Source organism: Budorcas taxicolor, chromosome 7 (assembly GCF_023091745.1).
Source record: "Budorcas taxicolor isolate Tak-1 chromosome 7, Takin1.1, whole genome shotgun sequence".
Classification (NCBI taxonomy): domain Eukaryota; kingdom Metazoa; phylum Chordata; class Mammalia; order Artiodactyla; family Bovidae; genus Budorcas; species Budorcas taxicolor.
This window is the reverse complement of record NC_068916.1, coordinates 51,515,230-51,534,560: the sequence shown is the minus strand read 5'-3', so window position 1 is coordinate 51,534,560 and position 19,331 is coordinate 51,515,230. Positions and strand designations below refer to the sequence as shown.

At 43.1% G+C, this 19,331-nt stretch overlaps 3 protein-coding genes across 3 annotated transcripts; all 3 read right to left on the bottom strand.

The window, feature by feature from the left end:
• Positions 1–4,349: 4,349 nt before the first annotated feature.
• LOC128051156 (protocadherin alpha-13-like) lies at positions 4,350–6,962 on the bottom strand. The gene is made up of 2 exons (XM_052643651.1): positions 4,613–6,962; positions 4,350–4,384 (listed from the first exon to the last, which is right to left on the bottom strand). The coding sequence occupies exons 1-2, from the start codon at positions 6,960–6,962 to the stop codon at positions 4,350–4,352; spliced, it is 2,385 nt and encodes a 794-aa protein (XP_052499611.1).
• A 3,407-nt stretch (positions 6,963–10,369) lies between these two features.
• On the bottom strand, positions 10,370–12,811 carry LOC128051155 (protocadherin alpha-12-like). Its single transcript, XM_052643650.1, has one exon. It carries the CDS (start codon positions 12,809–12,811, stop codon positions 10,370–10,372), a length of 2,442 nt encoding a protein of 813 aa, XP_052499610.1.
• A 3,302-nt stretch (positions 12,812–16,113) lies between these two features.
• LOC128051027 (protocadherin alpha-11-like) lies at positions 16,114–18,600 on the bottom strand. Its single transcript, XM_052643528.1, has one exon. The coding sequence runs from the start codon at positions 18,598–18,600 to the stop codon at positions 16,114–16,116; it is 2,487 nt and encodes an 828-aa protein (XP_052499488.1).
• Between the last annotated feature and the right edge of the window lie 731 nt (positions 18,601–19,331).

Here is a 19,331-nt window from a genome sequence, read left to right as displayed (position 1 = left end):
TTAGGAAGGAGGGAGAAAGGGCGTGAATCCAGCCCTTCTGGGTTTTGGAGGGCTGCTCAAGGAACTAGCATCTTTCTCACTTGACTTGAAACTGTCAGGGAACCACCATAGTTTAGATGCCTAATGGCCACTGAGAACAAACAATAGTAGCTTGCTGCTGTAGAACAAGAAAAATTGAAATGCTACAGAAAGACAGTAGAAGGAGCAAGACAGATCATTTAAAAATATCTGATAAAGAGATGTGAAAAGAAAGAAAATAGTGAGCCCACACTCTAGAGCCCACAAGCTGCAGTTATTCATCTCATGTCCTGCAACTACTGAAGCCCGTGCACCTGGGGCCCGTGCTCCACAACTAGAGAAGCCACTGCGATGAGAAGCCCACACACTACACTCGCTACAGCTAGAGGAAAGCCCAAGCAGCAACTGAGACCCAGCATAGCCAAAGATAAAGAAATACTTTTTTAAAAAATAAAGAAAGAATGGTGAGAATTTCCCAAACCTGGAGAGGGGTTTGGACATCCAAGTTCATCAAGCCGATAGCTTACCTCAAATTTTCAATGCAAGACAATCTTCTTCAAGACAAATTACAATAAAATTGTATAAAATCAAAGAAGAAAAAAGACAATTTTTAAAGCAACAAGAAAAAAAACTGTATCTTATATAAGACAACTCTCATAAGGCTATCAGCAGATATTGCAGCAGAAGCATTGTATGCCAGGAAAGAATGGGAGGATATATTCAAAGAGCTAAAAGAAAAAATGCCAACCATGAAAACTTGACCCTACAAAGCTGACCTTCAAAAATGAAGATGAGATAAAGACTTTCCCAAACAAACGAAAGCTGAGGGAGTTCATCACCTACTATTAGATGTGCCTTACAAGAAATGCTGAAAGGAGTTCTTCAAGCTGAAATGAAAGGCAGCTAATAACATGAAACCATATGAAAATACACGATACACTGGTAAAGGTAATATATAGTCAGACTCAGAATAATCTAATACTGTAATATGATGGTGTGATAACCATTTAACTCTAGTATAAGGGTTATAAAACAAAGGTGTTAAAAATAAATATAGCTACAATAATTTATGATACAGAATATAAAAAAGATGTCAATTATGGCAACAAAAACAAAGTAAGGGGAGAGGGAAAAGAGTAGTGTTTTTTAATATGATCAAAGTTATCAGCTTAAAATAAACTGTTTTATCTGTAAGATATTTCAAGTAAGCCACAGGGTAACTACAAAACAAACAAAAAACTACAATAGACACATACACACGAGATAAAGAAAAGGGAATCAAAGTATACCCCAGTGGAAAATCATCAGTTCACAAAAGAAGATAGCAAGAGAGGAAGAAAAGAACAAAGGAACAATGAAACAACCAGAAAACAATGAACAAGATGGTGACAGTAAGTTTTTACTTATCAAGAATTACTTTAAATGTAAGTGGATTAAATTATCCAATCAAAGGGCACAGAATGGCTGAAAACGATTAAAAAAAAAAAAAGACACAACTACAAGCTGCCTCCAAAACATTCACTTCAGCTACTACACAGGCTCGAAGTGAAGATATGGAAAAAGATATTCCACCAAAAGAGAGGGGAGAGTTAAACTATCCTTAGATAAAATCAACTTTAAGTAGAAAACTGTAACAAAAGACAAAAAAGGTCACTAAAACTGATAAAATGGTCATGTCATCGAGAAGATAAAACAATCATAAATACATATGTACCTAACATCAGAGCACATAAATATAAAAACAAATAATAGCAGATCTGAAGGAGTGAAGGGAATGATAGACAACATTACAATATCCACTTGCATCAATGGATAGATTCTCCAGAAAGAAATCAATAAGAAAACATTGAACTTGTACTATACTTTACATCCAATGTACCTAACAGATATACATGTAGAACATTCCATCCAAGGGCAGCAGAATATACATTCTTCTCAAGCACACATGGCACATTCTCCAGGATAGATCAGATATTAGATCCAAACCAAGGGTAAGCAAATTTTAAAAGACCAAAATTATATGAAGTATCTTTTCCAACCACAATGGTTAAATATGTGGAAATTAAACAATACATTCCTGGAAACCAATGGATCAAAGATGAAATCAAGGGAAAATTAAAAAATATCTTGAAACAAGTGAATATGAAAACAGAACACATCAAAACTTATGAGGTGGGCTTCCCTGGTAGCTCAGTAGTAAAGAATCAATGTGCCAATACAGGAGATTAGGGTTCAGTCCTCGATCTGGAAAGATCCCACATGCTGCAGAGCAGCTAAAGCCCCTGCACCACAACTGCTGAAACTACTGACGCCGCCATGCCTAGAGCCCACGCTCCACAACAGGAGCCATCACAGTCAGAAGCCAGCGTGCCGTGACTAGACAGCATCCCCCACTCGCTCACGCAGCAACAAAGACCCAGCACAGCCAAAAATAAATAAATAAAATCATATTTTTAAAGAAACTTATGAAATGCAGCAAAAGCAATGCTAACAGGGAGGTTTATTGTGATAAATGTCTACATTAAGAAAAAATGATCTCACTTATGTGGAATCTAACAAACTTATAGATACAGAAAACAAATTCGTGGTTGCCAGATGCAAGGGGTGGGTGCAATGGGTGAAGGTGGTCCAAAAGGACAAACTGACAGTTATAAAATAAATAAGTCCTAGTGAAATAATGCACAGTATGGTGATTGTAGTTAATAATGCTGTATTATATATTTGAAAGATGCTAAAGAAAGGATCTCAAAGGTTCTCATTGAAAAAAATTTTGTAACTATGTATAGTGATGAATGTTAACTAGATTTATTGTGGTGATCATTTCACAATATATACAAACACTGAATCATTACATTGTACACCTGAAATTAATATCAATTATACTTCAATTTTTAATTAAATTAAATTTAAATGTTTTTAAATGAATTTAATTAATGAATGTTCAGTATAAATCTTGGGAAGATATCCCTAAATAAACTTAAGAGACTTTAAAATCCATAACAGGAAGCAGAGAAATTTTTAAGATAGTTTTATATGGCAAAATATACCCTAAACAAATCAATATATAGGAGGAAAAATATCTGTGATATAGATGGGAGATAAAAGCTAATTATTGACAGAGAACTTTCCCAAATTAAAAAACAACCAAAAAATTTAACTGACAAATCAATGAAAACCAAATGCTGATGACATTATGCTCAAAGCTGTACAGGAATTAAAATTAAAGTAACGAAGATACCATTTTATACATATCACATTGGCAGAATGTAAGACCTCTATTGCTTTTTTTTTTCTCTATTGGTTTTAAAGATAAAAGGGAAAGTGCTCAAACTTGTTGGTAGAGATCATAAGAAATTCAAAATTTTGGGAAAGTAATCTAGAAACATATATTTAAATTAAAATTATTCATACTCTTAGATTCATCAATATCTGAAAATGAACTTTATACAAATAAAGGCACAAATATTTTAGGAATATGTAAAATGATATTACAGCACAGTTTGCTGCTGCTAAGTCACTTCAGTCGTGTCTGACTCTGTGCGACCCCATAAGATGGCAACCCACCAGGCTCCCCCCATCCCTGGGATTCTCCAGACAAGAACACTGGAGTGGGTTGCCATTTCCTTCTCCATTGCATGAAAGTGAAAAGTAAAAGTGAAGTCGCTCAGTCGTGTCCAACTCTGAGCAACTGCAGCCTACCAAGCTTCTCCATCCATGGGAGTTTCCAGGCAAGAGTACTAAAGTGGGTTGCCATTGCCTTCTCCACAGCATGGTTTATGAGGGCAAAAAAAAACACAAAGTACTCATCAACTGGTGAATAACTGATAAATGATATAAATGATATCATATAAATGGTACATCTACACTATAGAGTACTACACAGCTATTAAATGACTCAGGGATTTCCACAAAGTACTGGTGACTGTGAAATGTAAAATGCAGTATCTATGCTAACAAAATTTCCAAAAGAAACAATAACAAAAACCCACCACGTGTATGCATGTATGTGAGTAATTATGTAACTGCAAATAAAAATGTTAAAGGAAAATCATAAGGTTTTTCAGATTGTATACAGACGGGAATGGTGATGTGCCAGAGTAAAATAAGGAAGGAGCAAACAAAAAAGATTCTTTAAGAAGGAAGAAAAATGCACCTTTAAGAAAACCTTTAAAAAGTTATGGCCCCATTCAAAACAAAATCTGTATGTGGGTATATCTATAAATTTTAAAGACACAGATTTTAAAATGTTTATGGATTTCTAGATGCTTAAGTACTCACAATGTGGAGTTTCTTGAAAAATGCTTATGTAAGCAATAAATATTTTAAAACTGTCAAGAATTCAACAAAAGCAAATAATTAGTATTATGACTAAAACTATGGTTTTTACTAATATTTAATTTGAAGATTAATGGAACTCATGATGTCAGTAACACTCATTAACACCATAATGAGCAAATTAAAGAATGACCTTAAAACTGAGATTGAAGAATCTTAAACAGAAAACTGTGAGGATGGCTAAAACAGAAAGAAAATTTAAAATATGACCTCACCTTTTTCAACTGCTCTAATTCTGCTTCTATTTCACCTGGTCCCTCCGCAGAACTCAGACAAGGAGGAAGACTGGGACTGAAGGCCATGAGGTCGGTCTTGGGCGGCCCCTCCCCAGAGCACACCCTCTGCTGCTTCTGCTGAGAGTAAGACCAGCTCCCCACCGCGCTGGAGCTCACCAGTCTGGGCTTCACCGGCCCGCACGTGCCTTCGCTGGGCGGCGCGGAGCACCGCAGCGCCGTGTACAGCAGCAGCGTGAGCACAAACAGGCTGGACACCGCGCAGATGGCGATGATCAGGTACACGTTCACATCCACTAACGCCGTCTCTGCGCCAGCTGCACCAGACAACGCCCGCGAAGAGGCCTTGGGCGCCTGGCCGCTGTCCTCCAGCGACAGCAGCACGGTGGCCGTGGCCGTCAGCGCCGGCTCGCCGTGGTCTTTCACCAGCACCAGCAGGCGCTGGCGGGGCGCGTCCGCCTCGTCCAGGGCGCGCGTCGTGCTGATCTCGCCGGTGTACAGCCCCACGCGGAACGGGCTGCTCGCGCCACCCGCGGCCAGCTGCAGCTCGTACGACAGCCACGCGTTGTAGCCCGAGTCGGCGTCCACCGCGCGCACCTTCTCCACCACGTGGCCCGCCTCCACGGACCTCGACACCACCTGGGTCACGGCGCTGGGTCCTCCGCCTGGCCCGGGCGGCAACAGCGTAGGCGCGTTGTCGTTCTCGTCCAGCACGAACACCTGCAGCGTGACGTTGCTGCCCAGGGGCGGCACGCCCGCGTCGCGCGCGCTCACCTGGAACCTCAGCAGCTCCAGCTCCTCGTGGTCCAGCGGCTGCAGCGCGTACACCTTGCCGCTCTCCGCGTGCACCGACACGTAGCTCGACAGAGCTCGCTCGCCCACCCGCCGCTCCACCAGCGAGTAGGACACCAGCGCGTTCTCCTGCACGTCCGCGTCTCGCGCAGACACGGTGAAGATGTGGCAGCCGGGCGGGTTGTTCTCCTTCACGAACACCGTGTACTCGGGCTGCGCGAACACCGGCGCGTTGTCGTTCACGTCGGCCACCTCCACGGACACGCTGGCTGTGGCCGAGAGCGACGGCAAGCCCCCGTCCCTCGCAGTCACCACCACCTCATAATTCGCCACGCTCTCGCGGTTCAAGGTGTTGTCCAACACTAGTGAATAGTAATTCTTGAAGGTGGACACCAACTTGAACGGGCTATGAGGCATCAGGGAGCAGGTCACCTGCCCGTTGGCGCCGGAGTCACGGTCGGCCACGCTGATCAAGGCGATGAGAGTGCCCACCTGAGCGTCCTCTCGCACCGGAAGAGCCGAAGAAGTGATGGTAACTTCTGGAGCATTGTCATTTATATCTACTATTTCCACCAAAATGGTACAATGACCCGCCATTGGAATATTCCCTTTGTCAATCGCTTCCACGGATATTTCATACAATTTATTTTCTTCGAAATCCAATTTACCTTTTGTTCTAATTTCTCCACTGTCGGGATTTATGTAAAACGCATATAATACTGCAGGTGATACAGGTCTTCTAAATGAGTAGGTTATGTCTGCATTTGTACCATCATCAGGGTCTGTGGCATTTAGTTTGATCACTAATGAGCCATTAAGTGAGTTCTCTAACATTCTCACTTTATAAATTAGTTGGTCAAATTCTGGTGTGTTGTCATTCACATCCAGGATTGTAATCAGCAGCTGAACTGTGCTGGTCAACTCGGGTTTACCTCCATCACTAGCTGTCAATAATAAACTATGTTCCTGAATTTCCTCTCTGTCCAGTGATTTCCTTAACACAAGTGATAACGAAGACATTTGTTCACGACTATTTTGTGTGTCCAAAGTGAAATAATCGTTGGGATCGACTCGGTACGTCAAGGCGGAGTTTACTCCAATATCTGCATCAGATGCGCCATCTAGCGGGAACCGAGTTTCCGGAGGTCTAGATTCAGCAATGATTATTCTTTTTTCACTTTCTGGGAACACAGGCGGGTTGTCGTTAATATCTGTAACTTCCACCTCCACATGGAACACCTGCAGCGGCCGGTCCACGATCACCTCCAGGTGGATGCTGCACTCCGCGCTCCGCCCGCACAGCTCTTCCCGGTCGATCCGAGAATTCACAAACAAAATGCCATTCTGCAGATTTACCTCCAGAAGATCCCCGCGGCCTTTGGACGCCACCCGGAACAGGCGGGGCACCAGCTCCGCCAGCTCCAGTCCTAGGTCCTGGGCGATGCGGCCCACGAAGGTGCCGTGTTTTGCCTCCTCGGGAACCGAGTAATGGACCTGGCCGCTCCCCGACTCCCAGGCTGCGAGGAGCAGAAGAGCGAGCAGCAAAAGCTGAGCTCCTGGGCCTTCTCTCCAGGAAAACAGCATGGTACACTCAAAAGCCTTCAGAGATATCTGAAGTCTCTAGGCTACCTTACTTCAAATGCCCCTCCAGGTCTAATTTTACGGCCTTCTATTGCGGGAGGATTCGCGGCTGTTTTCCACTATCTGCCAATTTTCTCCAAGAAGGAAGGAGCGGAGGCGCTTTCTTCGCGGAATTCTTTTCAGTGAAGAGCGACACCATGCGCATGAATGTGTAAGTGTAATAACGACTCAGTTCATAATTTCCGTTGCCGTAAGGGATTTATTTTTTCTTCTTGCATTTCATGACATTTTTCACTGCAAATACGTAATGGAAGATTAAATGTTTTTCTCTCCAGCAACAGTAAATCACTGTATTCTGTTCAGCATTGGCTTCTAGTTGAAATCGGTTGATGAGTTCCATCTTTCCACAAAAACATTTTTGCATGTGTAAAACGTAGTGCAGAATTTGTGAAAAGAGGTAGTAGTCCACATTCGCTTTTGGAAATCAGACTATAGTTCTTCACAGCTTTGTGGGACTGTCCTTTTCCTGTAATATTTTTGAGACCTACTCACACAACTCCCTTGACTCCAAACAGAAACATAATGAATCACATAAGAATGAAATAAATGAACATGGAAAATTCGGTAACTGATATACCAGATTTTCAATAAATACAATATTTTTAACTTCCCCCAAACATGATTGTAAATTTGGATAAAATATTTGTATTGGAAGAAAATGTCTATCAATGTAAATATAAGTTTGTATGTGAGTGTGTATGTACATAAACACACAATATTGACCATTTAGATAAAACAATACTTTGAAGTCCTGGATTTTCTTTGTATAAAACATGCCAAGAACTAGTATCTCATGTATTTGCTAAAAATGAAATTACTACCAGTAGGTTAAACTTCCCTTTTCTTTCTCCCTAACTTATACCATTACTGGGGAATTTCCTACTATCATTTAAGTTGACTCTGATTTTCCAAGTAACAAGAAGTAGATACAGATGTTAACACACCTCTAGCAAGGAAGAAAGGGAGGGAATCTTACTTTTATCTTTACTAAGTCACCAAGTTCCATGCCAACAGGGCTAGGAAAGAAAGAGTATAGCTCCATAACTCTCTTGCCTGTTTTGTGCCCAACTCTGCAGGAAATAAGAGTTGGGTTCATTTCTGAATCTTTGCTCCCCTCTGAAAATGTGAGTATTTGATATTCTCTCACCATCATTCTCCTCATTGCTCCATTACTTTTATTAACACACCTTTACTTTTATAATGGGAATAGTTTCTTGATTCTAATTGTTTTTGTGCATCAGGCCCCAACTTGTCTTTTTTACCTCTCCATCTAACCTAGACTACACAGTCAAGCATTTAAAACATGCCTTTCCAATAGTTCAGGAGTTTGCTATTGACATGTACACACTGCAATATTTAAAATGGATAACCAACAAGAACCTACTGCATAGCACAGGGAACACTGCTCAATATTATGTGGCAGCCTGGATGGGAGGGGAGTTTGGGGGAGAATGGACACATGTGTATGTATAACTGAATCCCTTTGCTGTCTACCTGAAACTATCACAACATTGTTTATTGGCTATACTCCAACACAAATTAAAACTTTAAAAAAATAAAACATGCCCTTTCAGATACCCTATGGGTACATATCTTCTTATATCACCCCTCTTTAACATTTTCTTTAGCTTTCAATACACAGCCTAACTATTCATTTTCTCCATGCTCTCTATTGAACTCCTCAGTTCATTAGCCACTTAACATTACTATATTCTCTACAAGTTTATGCTCACCTTTACCTCAATTGACCCCTCAAGTGAATTCATAATTTCTGCCCATAGAGATTCTTCCATACTTTCTTCTTTTTTCTCTAATTCCCAACCTCATTCTAACCATGTGGTTCTCAGATGACTTACCCAGAAAGATAAGTCATCAAATACAAACTCAATGGCTCTCTTCTTATGTCGACATTTCTCTTTATATTCTCCATTATTCATTCACTACTAAGGAAAAATCGTGCCACCTTTAAGGCCAACCCTACTGTCTTATTTTCTCTATTCTCATTCATATGTTTCATCTTCATCTTCATTCCTTCTCTGCCTGTCTGATTTTCAGTATCTCCCTCTTTACTTACTTCTTTCCCTCACATTAAAAAACACTCTGGAAAGGCTTTTTGTGGAAGAAAATTACAAGATGTAAAATACACTTTTAGAAGATTCACCTGATAATTGTATCAGAGCAGTAGCATGCCATAATGGGTTGATGATCCTCCAAAACTGGGTTTGAGTCACTTTGCACGATCTATGTGGCTTAAGTTTCAGACTTCTTATCAGTAGAATGCTAATAACAAATATTGTACCTGCACTGTAGGGGTGATTTCATAACTAAATGAGATAATACAATTAAAGATCTTAGAACAGGTCCTGGAAAAAATAGGGGGTGATAAATATTCTTTGGTTGTGCTGGGTCCCAGACCAGGGATCAAACCCAGTCTTCCTGCTTTGGGAATGCAGAGTCTTAGCCACTGGGCCACCAGACAAGTCCTGAATAACTATTCTTACATTTTACGGAATCAAAGAAATGTTACTAATTGTAAGATGTGTCATTATTTGTGTGCTACCAAGAAAAAGAATCAGTTAAATTGTTATAAACCATTAATTATAAGGTGCATCCTGCTTTAGATAGAATTACAATATTTAAATGGCATATTTTATGGAAATAACAACAGTACTGTAGCCAATCACAATGGAAAGAAAGAAGGTACTCTATGGGAGCAATAACATAAATTACTCATTTTTGAATTGATAACAATTTTTATTATTGTTATAATACTGGAAAGGGGATTGTACTGCAACTAGATTGGTGATCAAGAAGAATATTTTACAAGTCTATGCACATAAACAGCAGTAAAGGAATCTAGTTTATGATATCTGGGAACTCTCTACACTAACCTTGCAAATTTCATTTAATTATGAAATTGAGTACAAATTTAAAATAAATTTATCAGAACTTGGTTTTTATTCAAATGTACTTATTTCTTTCAAGGCTAGAAATTCATAGATAATCTGAAAAATTATAGAGCCAGGAAACTTTAAATCTGGTTATCTGTGGCCTCCATTTTATCCTCTCCAATTATTTAATGCTTGAAATGCTGAAAATAATTGGAAAAGATAAAGTGGAATGCTGGGAAAGAGTGAAGGCAGAAGGACAAGGGGATGACAGAGGATGAGATGGTTGGATAGCATCACCGATTCAATGGACATAAGTTTCAGCAAGCTCTGGGAGCTGGTGATGGACAGGAAAGCCTGGCATCCATGGGGTCGAGAAGAGTCGGACACGACTGAACTGAATGCTTGAAAATTTGGGCTAATACATGAAAACTACAAAATGACTAACATACTTAAATGATATCAAGGACTTACTTCACTGGAAGGATTTAAACAATCTTCTCCAGACGCTGGAAGACAGGGGCTGAAGGCGATGAGGTCGGTCTTGGGCGGCCCTTCCCCAGAGCACACCCTCTGCCGCCTCTCCTGAGAGAAAGACCAGCTCCCCACCGCGCTGGAGCACACAAGCCTGGGCTTCACCGGCCCGCACGCGCCCTCGCTGGGCGGCGCCGAGCACCTCAGCGCCGTGTACAGCAGCAGCGTGAGCACAAACAGGCTGGACACCGCGCAGATGGCGATGATCAGGTACACGTTCACATCCACTAACGCCGTCTCTGCGCCAGCTGCACCAGACAATGCCCGCGAAGAGGCCTTGGGCGCCTGGCCGCTGTCCTCCAGCGACAGCAGCACGGTGGCCGTGGCCGTCAGCGCCGGCTCGCCGTGGTCCTTCACCAGCACCAGCAGGCGCTGGCGGGGCGCGTCCGCCTCGTCCAGGGCGCGCGTCGTGCTGATCTCGCCGGTGTACAGCCCCACGCGGAACGGGCTGCTCGCGCCACCCGCCGCCAGCTGCAGCTCGTAGGACAGCCACGCGTTGTAGCCCGAGTCGGCGTCCACCGCGCGCACCTTCGCCACCACGTGGCCCGCGCCCACCGAACGCGCCACCACCTGGCTCAGCGCGCTGGGTCCTCCACCTGGCCCGGGCGGCAGTAGCGCAGGCGCGTTGTCGTTCTCATCCAGCACGAACACCTGCAGGGTCACGTTGCTGCCTAGGGGCGGCACGCCCGCGTCGCGCGCGCTCACCTGGAACTGCAGCAGCTCCAGCTCCTCGTGGTCCAGTGGCTGCAGCGCGTACACCTTGCCGCTCTCCGCGTGCACCGACACGTAGCTCGACAGTGCGCGCTCGCCCACCCGTCGCTCCACCAGCGAGTAGGACACCAGCGCGTTCTCCTGCGCGTCCGCGTCTCGCGCCGACACGGTGAAGATGTGGCAGCCGGGCGGGTTGTTCTCCTTCACGAACACCGTGTACTCTGGCTGCGCGAACGCGGGCGCGTTGTCGTTCACGTCGGCCACCTCCACGGACACGCTGGCAGTGGCCGACAGAGAAGGTGAGCCACCGTCCCTCGCTGTCACCACCACCTCATAGTTCGACGCACTCTCGCGGTCCAGGACGCTGTCCAGCACTAGAGAATAGTAATTCTTGAAGGTGGACACCAGCTTGAAGGGGATATGCGGTGGTGTGAGTGAGCAGGTCACCTGCCCATTGGCGCCGGAGTCACAGTCGGACACGCTGATCAAGGCGATGACAGTGCCCACCTGAGCGTCCTCCCGCACTGGGAGCGACAGCGAAGTGATCATTACCTCAGGGGTATTGTCATTCAGGTCTAGAACTTCCACCAGGACCGTGCAATGACCAGCCATGGGCGGAATCCCTTTATCAATGGCGTTAACCTGGATTTCATACTCATTATTCTCTTCAAAATCCAGTTTCCCGTAAATTCTAATTTCACCTGTTTGTGGATTTATTAAAAACATACATTTCTCACTCAGTGGCAGAATCATTCTGATTCCATAGGAAATTTCTCTGTTTGGTCCTTCGTCTAGATCAGAAGCGTTTAGTTGAATGATTCTGGTGCCGTTTGGGACATTTTCAAACAGCACCACTTTATAGCCAGGCTTATCAAACTCAGGAGCATTGTCATTAACATCCAGGATGGTTATTTGAATCTGAACAGATTCTGTTAGCTGGGGTTTACCGCCATCCAGAGCGGTCAGCAACATATTAAGTTCTGGTATTTCTTCTCTATCCAATGACTTCCGAAGAATGAGTTCAGGCAGTATACTTTTGTCGGTTTTCGTTATTAGTTTAAGAGTAAAATACTCATTTAAACTTAACCTGTAGGTCAGGAGAGAGTTTAGGCCGATATCCGCATCAGAAGCGCCCTCTAGAGGAAAACGAGACTCCAAAGGCGCAGATTCAGAAATGAGTACCTTTTGTTCTCCTCTGAATACTGGAGGATTGTCGTTAACGTCCTTCACCTCCACCTCCACATGGAACACCTGCAGCGGCCGGTCCACGATCACCTCCAGGTGGATGCTGCACTCCGCGCTCCGCCCGCACAGCTCTTCCCGGTCGATCCGAGAATTCACAAACAAAATGCCATTCTGCAGATTTACCTCCAGAAGATCCCCGCGGCCTTTGGACGCCACCCGGAACAGGCGGGGCACCAGCTCCGCCAGCTCCAGTCCTAGGTCCTGGGCGATGCGGCCCACGAAGGTGCCGTGTTTTGCCTCCTCGGGAACCGAGTAATGGACCTGGCCGCTCCCCGACTCCCAGGCTGCGAGGAGCAGAAGCGAGAGTAGCAGGCTCCGAGTTTCGAAGCCTCCTCGCCAAGAAAACACCATTGCAGATAAAGGGATCTCTGAGGTGAGACTGTCAGTTTTAAGGGATAGTTCGCCTGCCAACATTTAAGACCAGTCTCCCCTTCTGTAAGTATACCTTCAGTAAATTTTACCCAGCTTTCCGGTCAATATGGAGTCTATCCTATTCTGTGGATTGTTGGAATCTGGACTTGGAGAATTTTCCCTTTTCACCTTTTGAGTATACAGCGACATCATGTGACTGATTATGTAAGTACAAGAAAGATCCTGGGGTTCTTTTTGGTTTAGCCACTTCTGGGTTCACTTTAAATCTGTATCAACTTTTTGGATAGTTTCATGGATCATTTGCAAATGCCTATTTATTTAATATATATAATCTTAACAAAGCACAAATACTTCTATTATACTTCGGTTTTTAAAATGATTCTGCTTCAAAGTGTATCACAAAATAATTATTGAAATGTTGCATGTCAGAAGTTACTCGTTAGCTAGCTATCATGGAAAATAAAATGAAGAATAATATGCATCACCCCTGCCATTGGGCTTCCCAGGTGACAAAGTGGTAAAGAATCCACCTGCCAGTGCAGGAGATGCAAGAGACGGGTTTGATCCCTGAGTGGAGAAGATGCCCTGGAGTAGGAAATGGCAACCCACTCCAGTATTCTTGCCTGGAACATTTCATGGACAGAGGAATCTGGCAGGCTACAAGTGCATAGGGTCGCAGAGTCGGACATGACTGAAAACACCGCCCTGGCTCTTATATTGCTTGCAATTCACATTCATAATGATTTTCATCCTTCACAAGCACTTCATTCTAAGTCTTTATGAGAAAGCCAAGAATTTCCTTGTCTAGTAAAGGAGAAAATATTTCATTCATATAAACTATTTTATTCATAAATATGGCCAATATTAGAATTCATCATAAATATGGAAGATGTTATTTTTGGTTCCTTGATGCTCACATGTGATGACTTTTCATACAACTGGTATCATTCTTATAATATGTTGAAAAATGAATTGTGGGTGCAGATTCTAGAATATTTTACTCTAGCAGGATTAAACATTTTCATGTAAAATGTTGAGTCAAAACCTCCAAAGTTCATGGTATTCTGAAGTGGTAGTAGAGCACTAATCTGACAAAGATCTCATGAAATGTTTTGGAGCCCAATCTCTTTGACTAAAGTCAAAAGAATATGAACTTCATAGTGACCATTTAGTTTCCCTCTATATCCTTCCTTCTGGGCCAGTTAGTAGTTATATAAAATAAGCTTCTCTTCAGAAGACCACAATGGTGACTATGATTCAAGGGAGAATCAAAATATTTCTCATAATTTTATTCAGTAACTCAAGACTAGCTTTAAGGGAAAACAAAACACAGATAAGATCTTACAGCTAGTTGTAAAAAAAAAGAGTAAGCATATTATTTAGAAGCTCATTTAAATTTAAATCAAAATCTTTAAACCAATAATTTCTCACCATTCTTTTAATGCATAATAAAAATACTGAGAAGTGAAACTTTTAAAGAGCCAGAAAATAATAACCAAGAATGATTCTACAAGCATAAAATAACTTAAATCAACTACCACACTCACTCTGAATTAATGAAACACATATTTGAATTTTGATGCTATGGGACTATTCAAACTGTCTATCATCATCAAGCTTATTCATTTTATATCTTCCATTTTCAAAAAATGTGAATGTACCATAATTCACAAGGAACCTTACTGTAATGTATTCAGAAGACACAATGCATCCTTGCTCACTGTCAGACATAATTAAATGATTAAACAGATAGAAAAATCCAAAGTTAGCTCAATACTTAAACAATCAAACTACAAAATAAAACGAAATAACAATTTTGCATTCTAGAATGTAATCTTAAATTTTAAATTAAGTATAAAAGACACTAAATTTGTAAAAATTAATCTACGTAACTTGGAATTATCTAAAATGTGTATTGATTACTTATATATTATGCAATAGTAACAATTTGCAAACTTTTAACCTGTACTTAAAACATTCCAATATGTTTTATATTAAATTAAAATGATGTTGAGTCATTCTAAGAAGTTAGTTTGGATATGGGTAATAATACATGCCCTACCTAACATTCACATTTATTTATATTTATAAACTTTCATAAATGATATGATTAATTACTTTTGAGCCTGAAATATTTTATATTTTAATCTTATTGACTAATTTTGAATAAAGAACGTTCTTAGACAATTAATCCTGAGATACAAAGTTTTATAAATAGAGGCCCAAGGATGAGCTTCAGCATGGAGTTCTTGACTATTATGCCAAGGGTTTGCTGTGTGATTTTAAAGGGAGAATGACTTTCATCAGCTTCTCAAAAGAGGTCAGCAATTCCACCATCCTACATGTGGCTAAGAACCACTGAATTAGAAGGATGACCTAGAGGCAAATGATTTTTGCTAGAATCTTCAGATGTGGTACATGGGCATGTATATACATGGGTATACTACATGGAAAGACACTTTTACAAATGCCAGCAATAAAGCACTTAAGGGTAGGAAATTTAAAATGAAAGAAATTGATAAATGTTAATAGGCTTCACTTTGATAGAATTAACTTTTTCTGTCTAGATAAATCCAGAAACTTAGGAAATAATGCCAACTAGCATATATTGCCGATGTTATAGGCCTATATGCATGTTTGAATGACTTGATTCAAGAGTATTAATAACCTTATTTGCCTTGTTACTCTGGCAGCATAAACCTGGGAGCTTTGTTTCAGTACATAGTAGACAAATTTCTCCCCAATTCAGAGAACAAAATTACAAAATTAAAAATGGACAGAAATTTAAGTTATATTATTTCAATGAAATAAGCACACTAAGACAAAAGGCTGCATTCTTTTACCACAAATAATATGAAAACAGGTTTTATCTTATTGTTAGAGGAAAGGCTGAGGATTATTTAATGTACAATATATGTATGATGAATGTTCAAAACCAAAAAAAAAGAAAAGAAAGAAAATAAAATCCTTTCAGAACTAATTAACAGTGTTAATTTTTGGTAGAAGACTGAAGTGACAAAAGTCATTGGTCTAATAATGTGAAAATCTCAAACCTAAAACTTGTTTAAAAAAGCAGAGAGGATGAGTAAAAATTTAAAAATCCATAGTGATTATCTACAATAATTAGGATTAAAGATGACGAAGTGATTTGGGTAGATGAGTTGAAAGTAAGAAATTATTTCTAATTAAGTTATGACAAAGTCATTCTTGCATCTTTTTTTTTTAACATGTTCTTACAAAAGATTAGGAGAAATAGGGTATTTACTGGCTAAAAAGCATAAAACTTTATATGATTAAAATAGGATGTGTGTATCCTTTGGCATTTCGCTAACGTTCTTTAAAGGTTACTCGAAGTATAAGACATCCATGAAATAAACTGGATTTTTTTTAAAACAATTAACATAAACTTCAAGAAGAGGGGAAGGATCTATAGAACTCACCAGACCAGAATGAGGTGATTCTGCCTCCTGCCTTTCTTCCCCGACTTCTCTATCCAGACCCGGAGGTAGACTGGGGCTGAAGGCCATGAGGTCGGTCTTGGGCGGCCCCTCCCCAGAGCACACCCTCTGCCGCCTCTCCTGAGAGAAAGACCAGCTCCCCACCGCGCTGGAGCACACCAGCCTGGGCTTCACCGGCCCGCACTCGCCCTCTCTGGGCGGCGCCGAGCACCGCAGCGCCGTGTACAGCAGTAGCGTGAGCACCAACAGGCTGGACACCGCGCAGATGGCGATGATCAGGTACACGTTCACATCCACTAACGCCGTCTCTGCGCCGGCCGCACCAGATAACGCCCGCGAAGAGGCCTTGGGCGCCTGGCCGCTGTCCTCCAGCGACAGCAGCACGGTGGCCGTGGTCGTCAGCGCCGGCTCGCCGTGGTCCTTCACCAGCACCAGCAGGCGCTGGCGCGGCGCGTCCGCCTCGTCCAGGGCGCGCGTCGTGCTGATCTCGCCGGTGTACAGCCCCACGCGGAACGGGCTGCGCGAGCCGCCCGCGGTCGGCTGCAGCTCGTAGGACAGCCACGCGTTGTAGCCCGAATCCGCGTCCACCGCGCGTACCTTCGCCACCACGTGGCCCGGGTCCACGGACCTCAGTACCACCTGGGTCACGGCGCTGGGTCCTCCACCTGGCCCGGGCGGCAGCAGCGCAGGTGCGTTGTCATTTTCGTCCAGCACGAACACCTGCAGCGTCACGTTGCTGCCCAGGGGCGGCACGCCCGCGTCGCGCGCGCTCACCTGGAACTGCAGCAGCTCCAGCTCCTCGTGGTCCAGCGGCTGCAGCGCGTACACCTTGCCGCTCTCCGCGTGCACCGACACGTAGCTCGACAGCGCGCGCTCGCCCACCCGCCGCTCCACCAGCGAGTAGGACACCAGTGCGTTCTCCTGCGCGTCCGCGTCCCGCGCCGACACGGTGAAGATGTGGCAGCCGGGCGGGTTGTTCTCCTTCACGAACACTGTGTACTCTGGCTGCGCGAACGCGGGCGCGTTGTCGTTCACGTCGGCCACCTCCACGGACACGCTGGCGGTGGCCGAGAGCGACGGCAAGCCCCCGTCCCGCGCTGTCACCACCAACTTATAGACAGACACGCTCTCACGGTCCAGGGTGCCATCCAGCACTAGTGAATAATAGTTCTTGAACGTGGACACGATCTTGAAGGGGACGTTGGGCGTTAGAAAGCAGATTACCTGTCCATTGTCCCCAGAGTCTCGATCAGATACACTGATCAGCGCAATGACAGTGCTTGGCTGAGTGTCCTCTCGTACTGGTAGAGACAGGGAAGTGACAGTGATTTCAGGGGCGTTATCATTGGCATCTAAGATTTCAACCCAGACTGTACAGTGACCTGCCATTGGGGGATTCCCCTTATCTGTGGCCTGTACTTCAATTTCATAAAACTTGTTTTCTTCATAGTCTAAAGTTCCATTGACCTTCACTTCTCCGTTATTTTCATCTAGTGTAAATAAAGGTTTTCCATTGGGCTTAATTGACATTAAGGAGTATGTTACCTCCCCATTGACTCCTTCATCTTCATCTGTGGCATTTAACTGTATCACAAGAGTTTCTTTAGCTGAGTTTTCCATCAATCTCACCCTGTATTCTGATTGTTCAAATTCCGGATCGTTGTCGTTAATATCCAAGACGCGGATGAAGAGTTGAACAGTGCCAGTGAGCTCGGGTTTCCCTCCATCTGCAGCCGTCAGTAGTAAATTAAATTCCGGAATTTTCTCTCTGTCTAAAGACTTCTTTAACGTAAGTGACAGTTTTTTAGTCGGCTTACTATTTATTGGTAATTCTAAAGAAAAGTACTCATTTTTGCTTAGTCTGTAGGTCAGTTGAGCATTCTCTCCTATATCCGCATCAGAAGCTCCCTCTAGAGGAAAACGAGAGTCAGGTTGTTTAGATTCATAAATCAGCAGCTTTTGTTCTCTGAGAGAGAACACGGGCGGGTTGTCGTTAATGTCCTTCACCTCCACCTCCACATGGAACACCTGCAGCGGCCGGTCCACGATCACCTCCAGGTGGATGCTGCACTCCGCGCTCCGTCCGCACAGCTCCTCACGGTCGATCCGAGAATTCACAAACAAAATGCCATTCTGCAGATTTACCTCCAGAAGATCCCCGCGGCCTTTGGACGCCACCCGGAACAGGCGGGGCACCAGGTCCGTCAGCTCCAGTCCCAGGTCCTGGGCGATGCGACCCACGAAGGTGCCGTGTTTGGCTTCTTCAGGGACGGAGTAGTGGACCTGGCCGCTCCCTGCCTCCCAAGCTGCGAGGAGCAGAAGCGACAGCAGCAGTCGCCCATTGCCCAATCCACTTCTTTGAGTCGCGGACATCTCATATACTGACTTCCAAAATACGATACTTTACACTTACAGTACCATAGACTCCAGTTCCGGGTTAAATATCTTGCTGAATCTTTGAGAAGTTTCAAAGGATCCTTTAACGGTAGCATCCGGCATGACGGAGTCTTTAAATGGGGAGTTTCTGGCTGCTCAGACTAACCCTTGAATCAACTACTTCCTCCAAGTAAAGAGCGACACCTTGTGCCTGAAATTGTGAGTATTGTACCCTACATCCAACACTACAGAATTTTACTTGAAGAGAAAAAAATAAGTTCATGCGTTTCAAGCTATTTTATCCCCCAAATCGTATTTCCAAAGTGCTTATTTGTGGAACATTCAGATTTTAAGTCATATTGAAATTGACATATATGGAAATGGCGTTTTTTTTCTTGATTAACGTCAAACCGAAATGTTTGTTCCTATGTTTGATTTAGAGTGCTTTTACTTATCTACACGTATACACACACCGAGAGAGAAAGACAGAGAGGGAGAGATCAATTCTATAGGTAGCCTTATGAAAAAAGAGTCAAACATTTCCTCATATAAAAATTGTTTTACTTCTAGTCTCCCTTGTTACTTCAGCTGCTAGGAAACTCAGAGACAAATCTGAAGCTTTAATAACAATTCTTTAGTCTTTAAGCCTATGTATTGTATTTTTATCTATGTGTACTATGTGTACTTGCTTTCTATTTACATTTTTATTTAGTTCTAATTTTTTATTA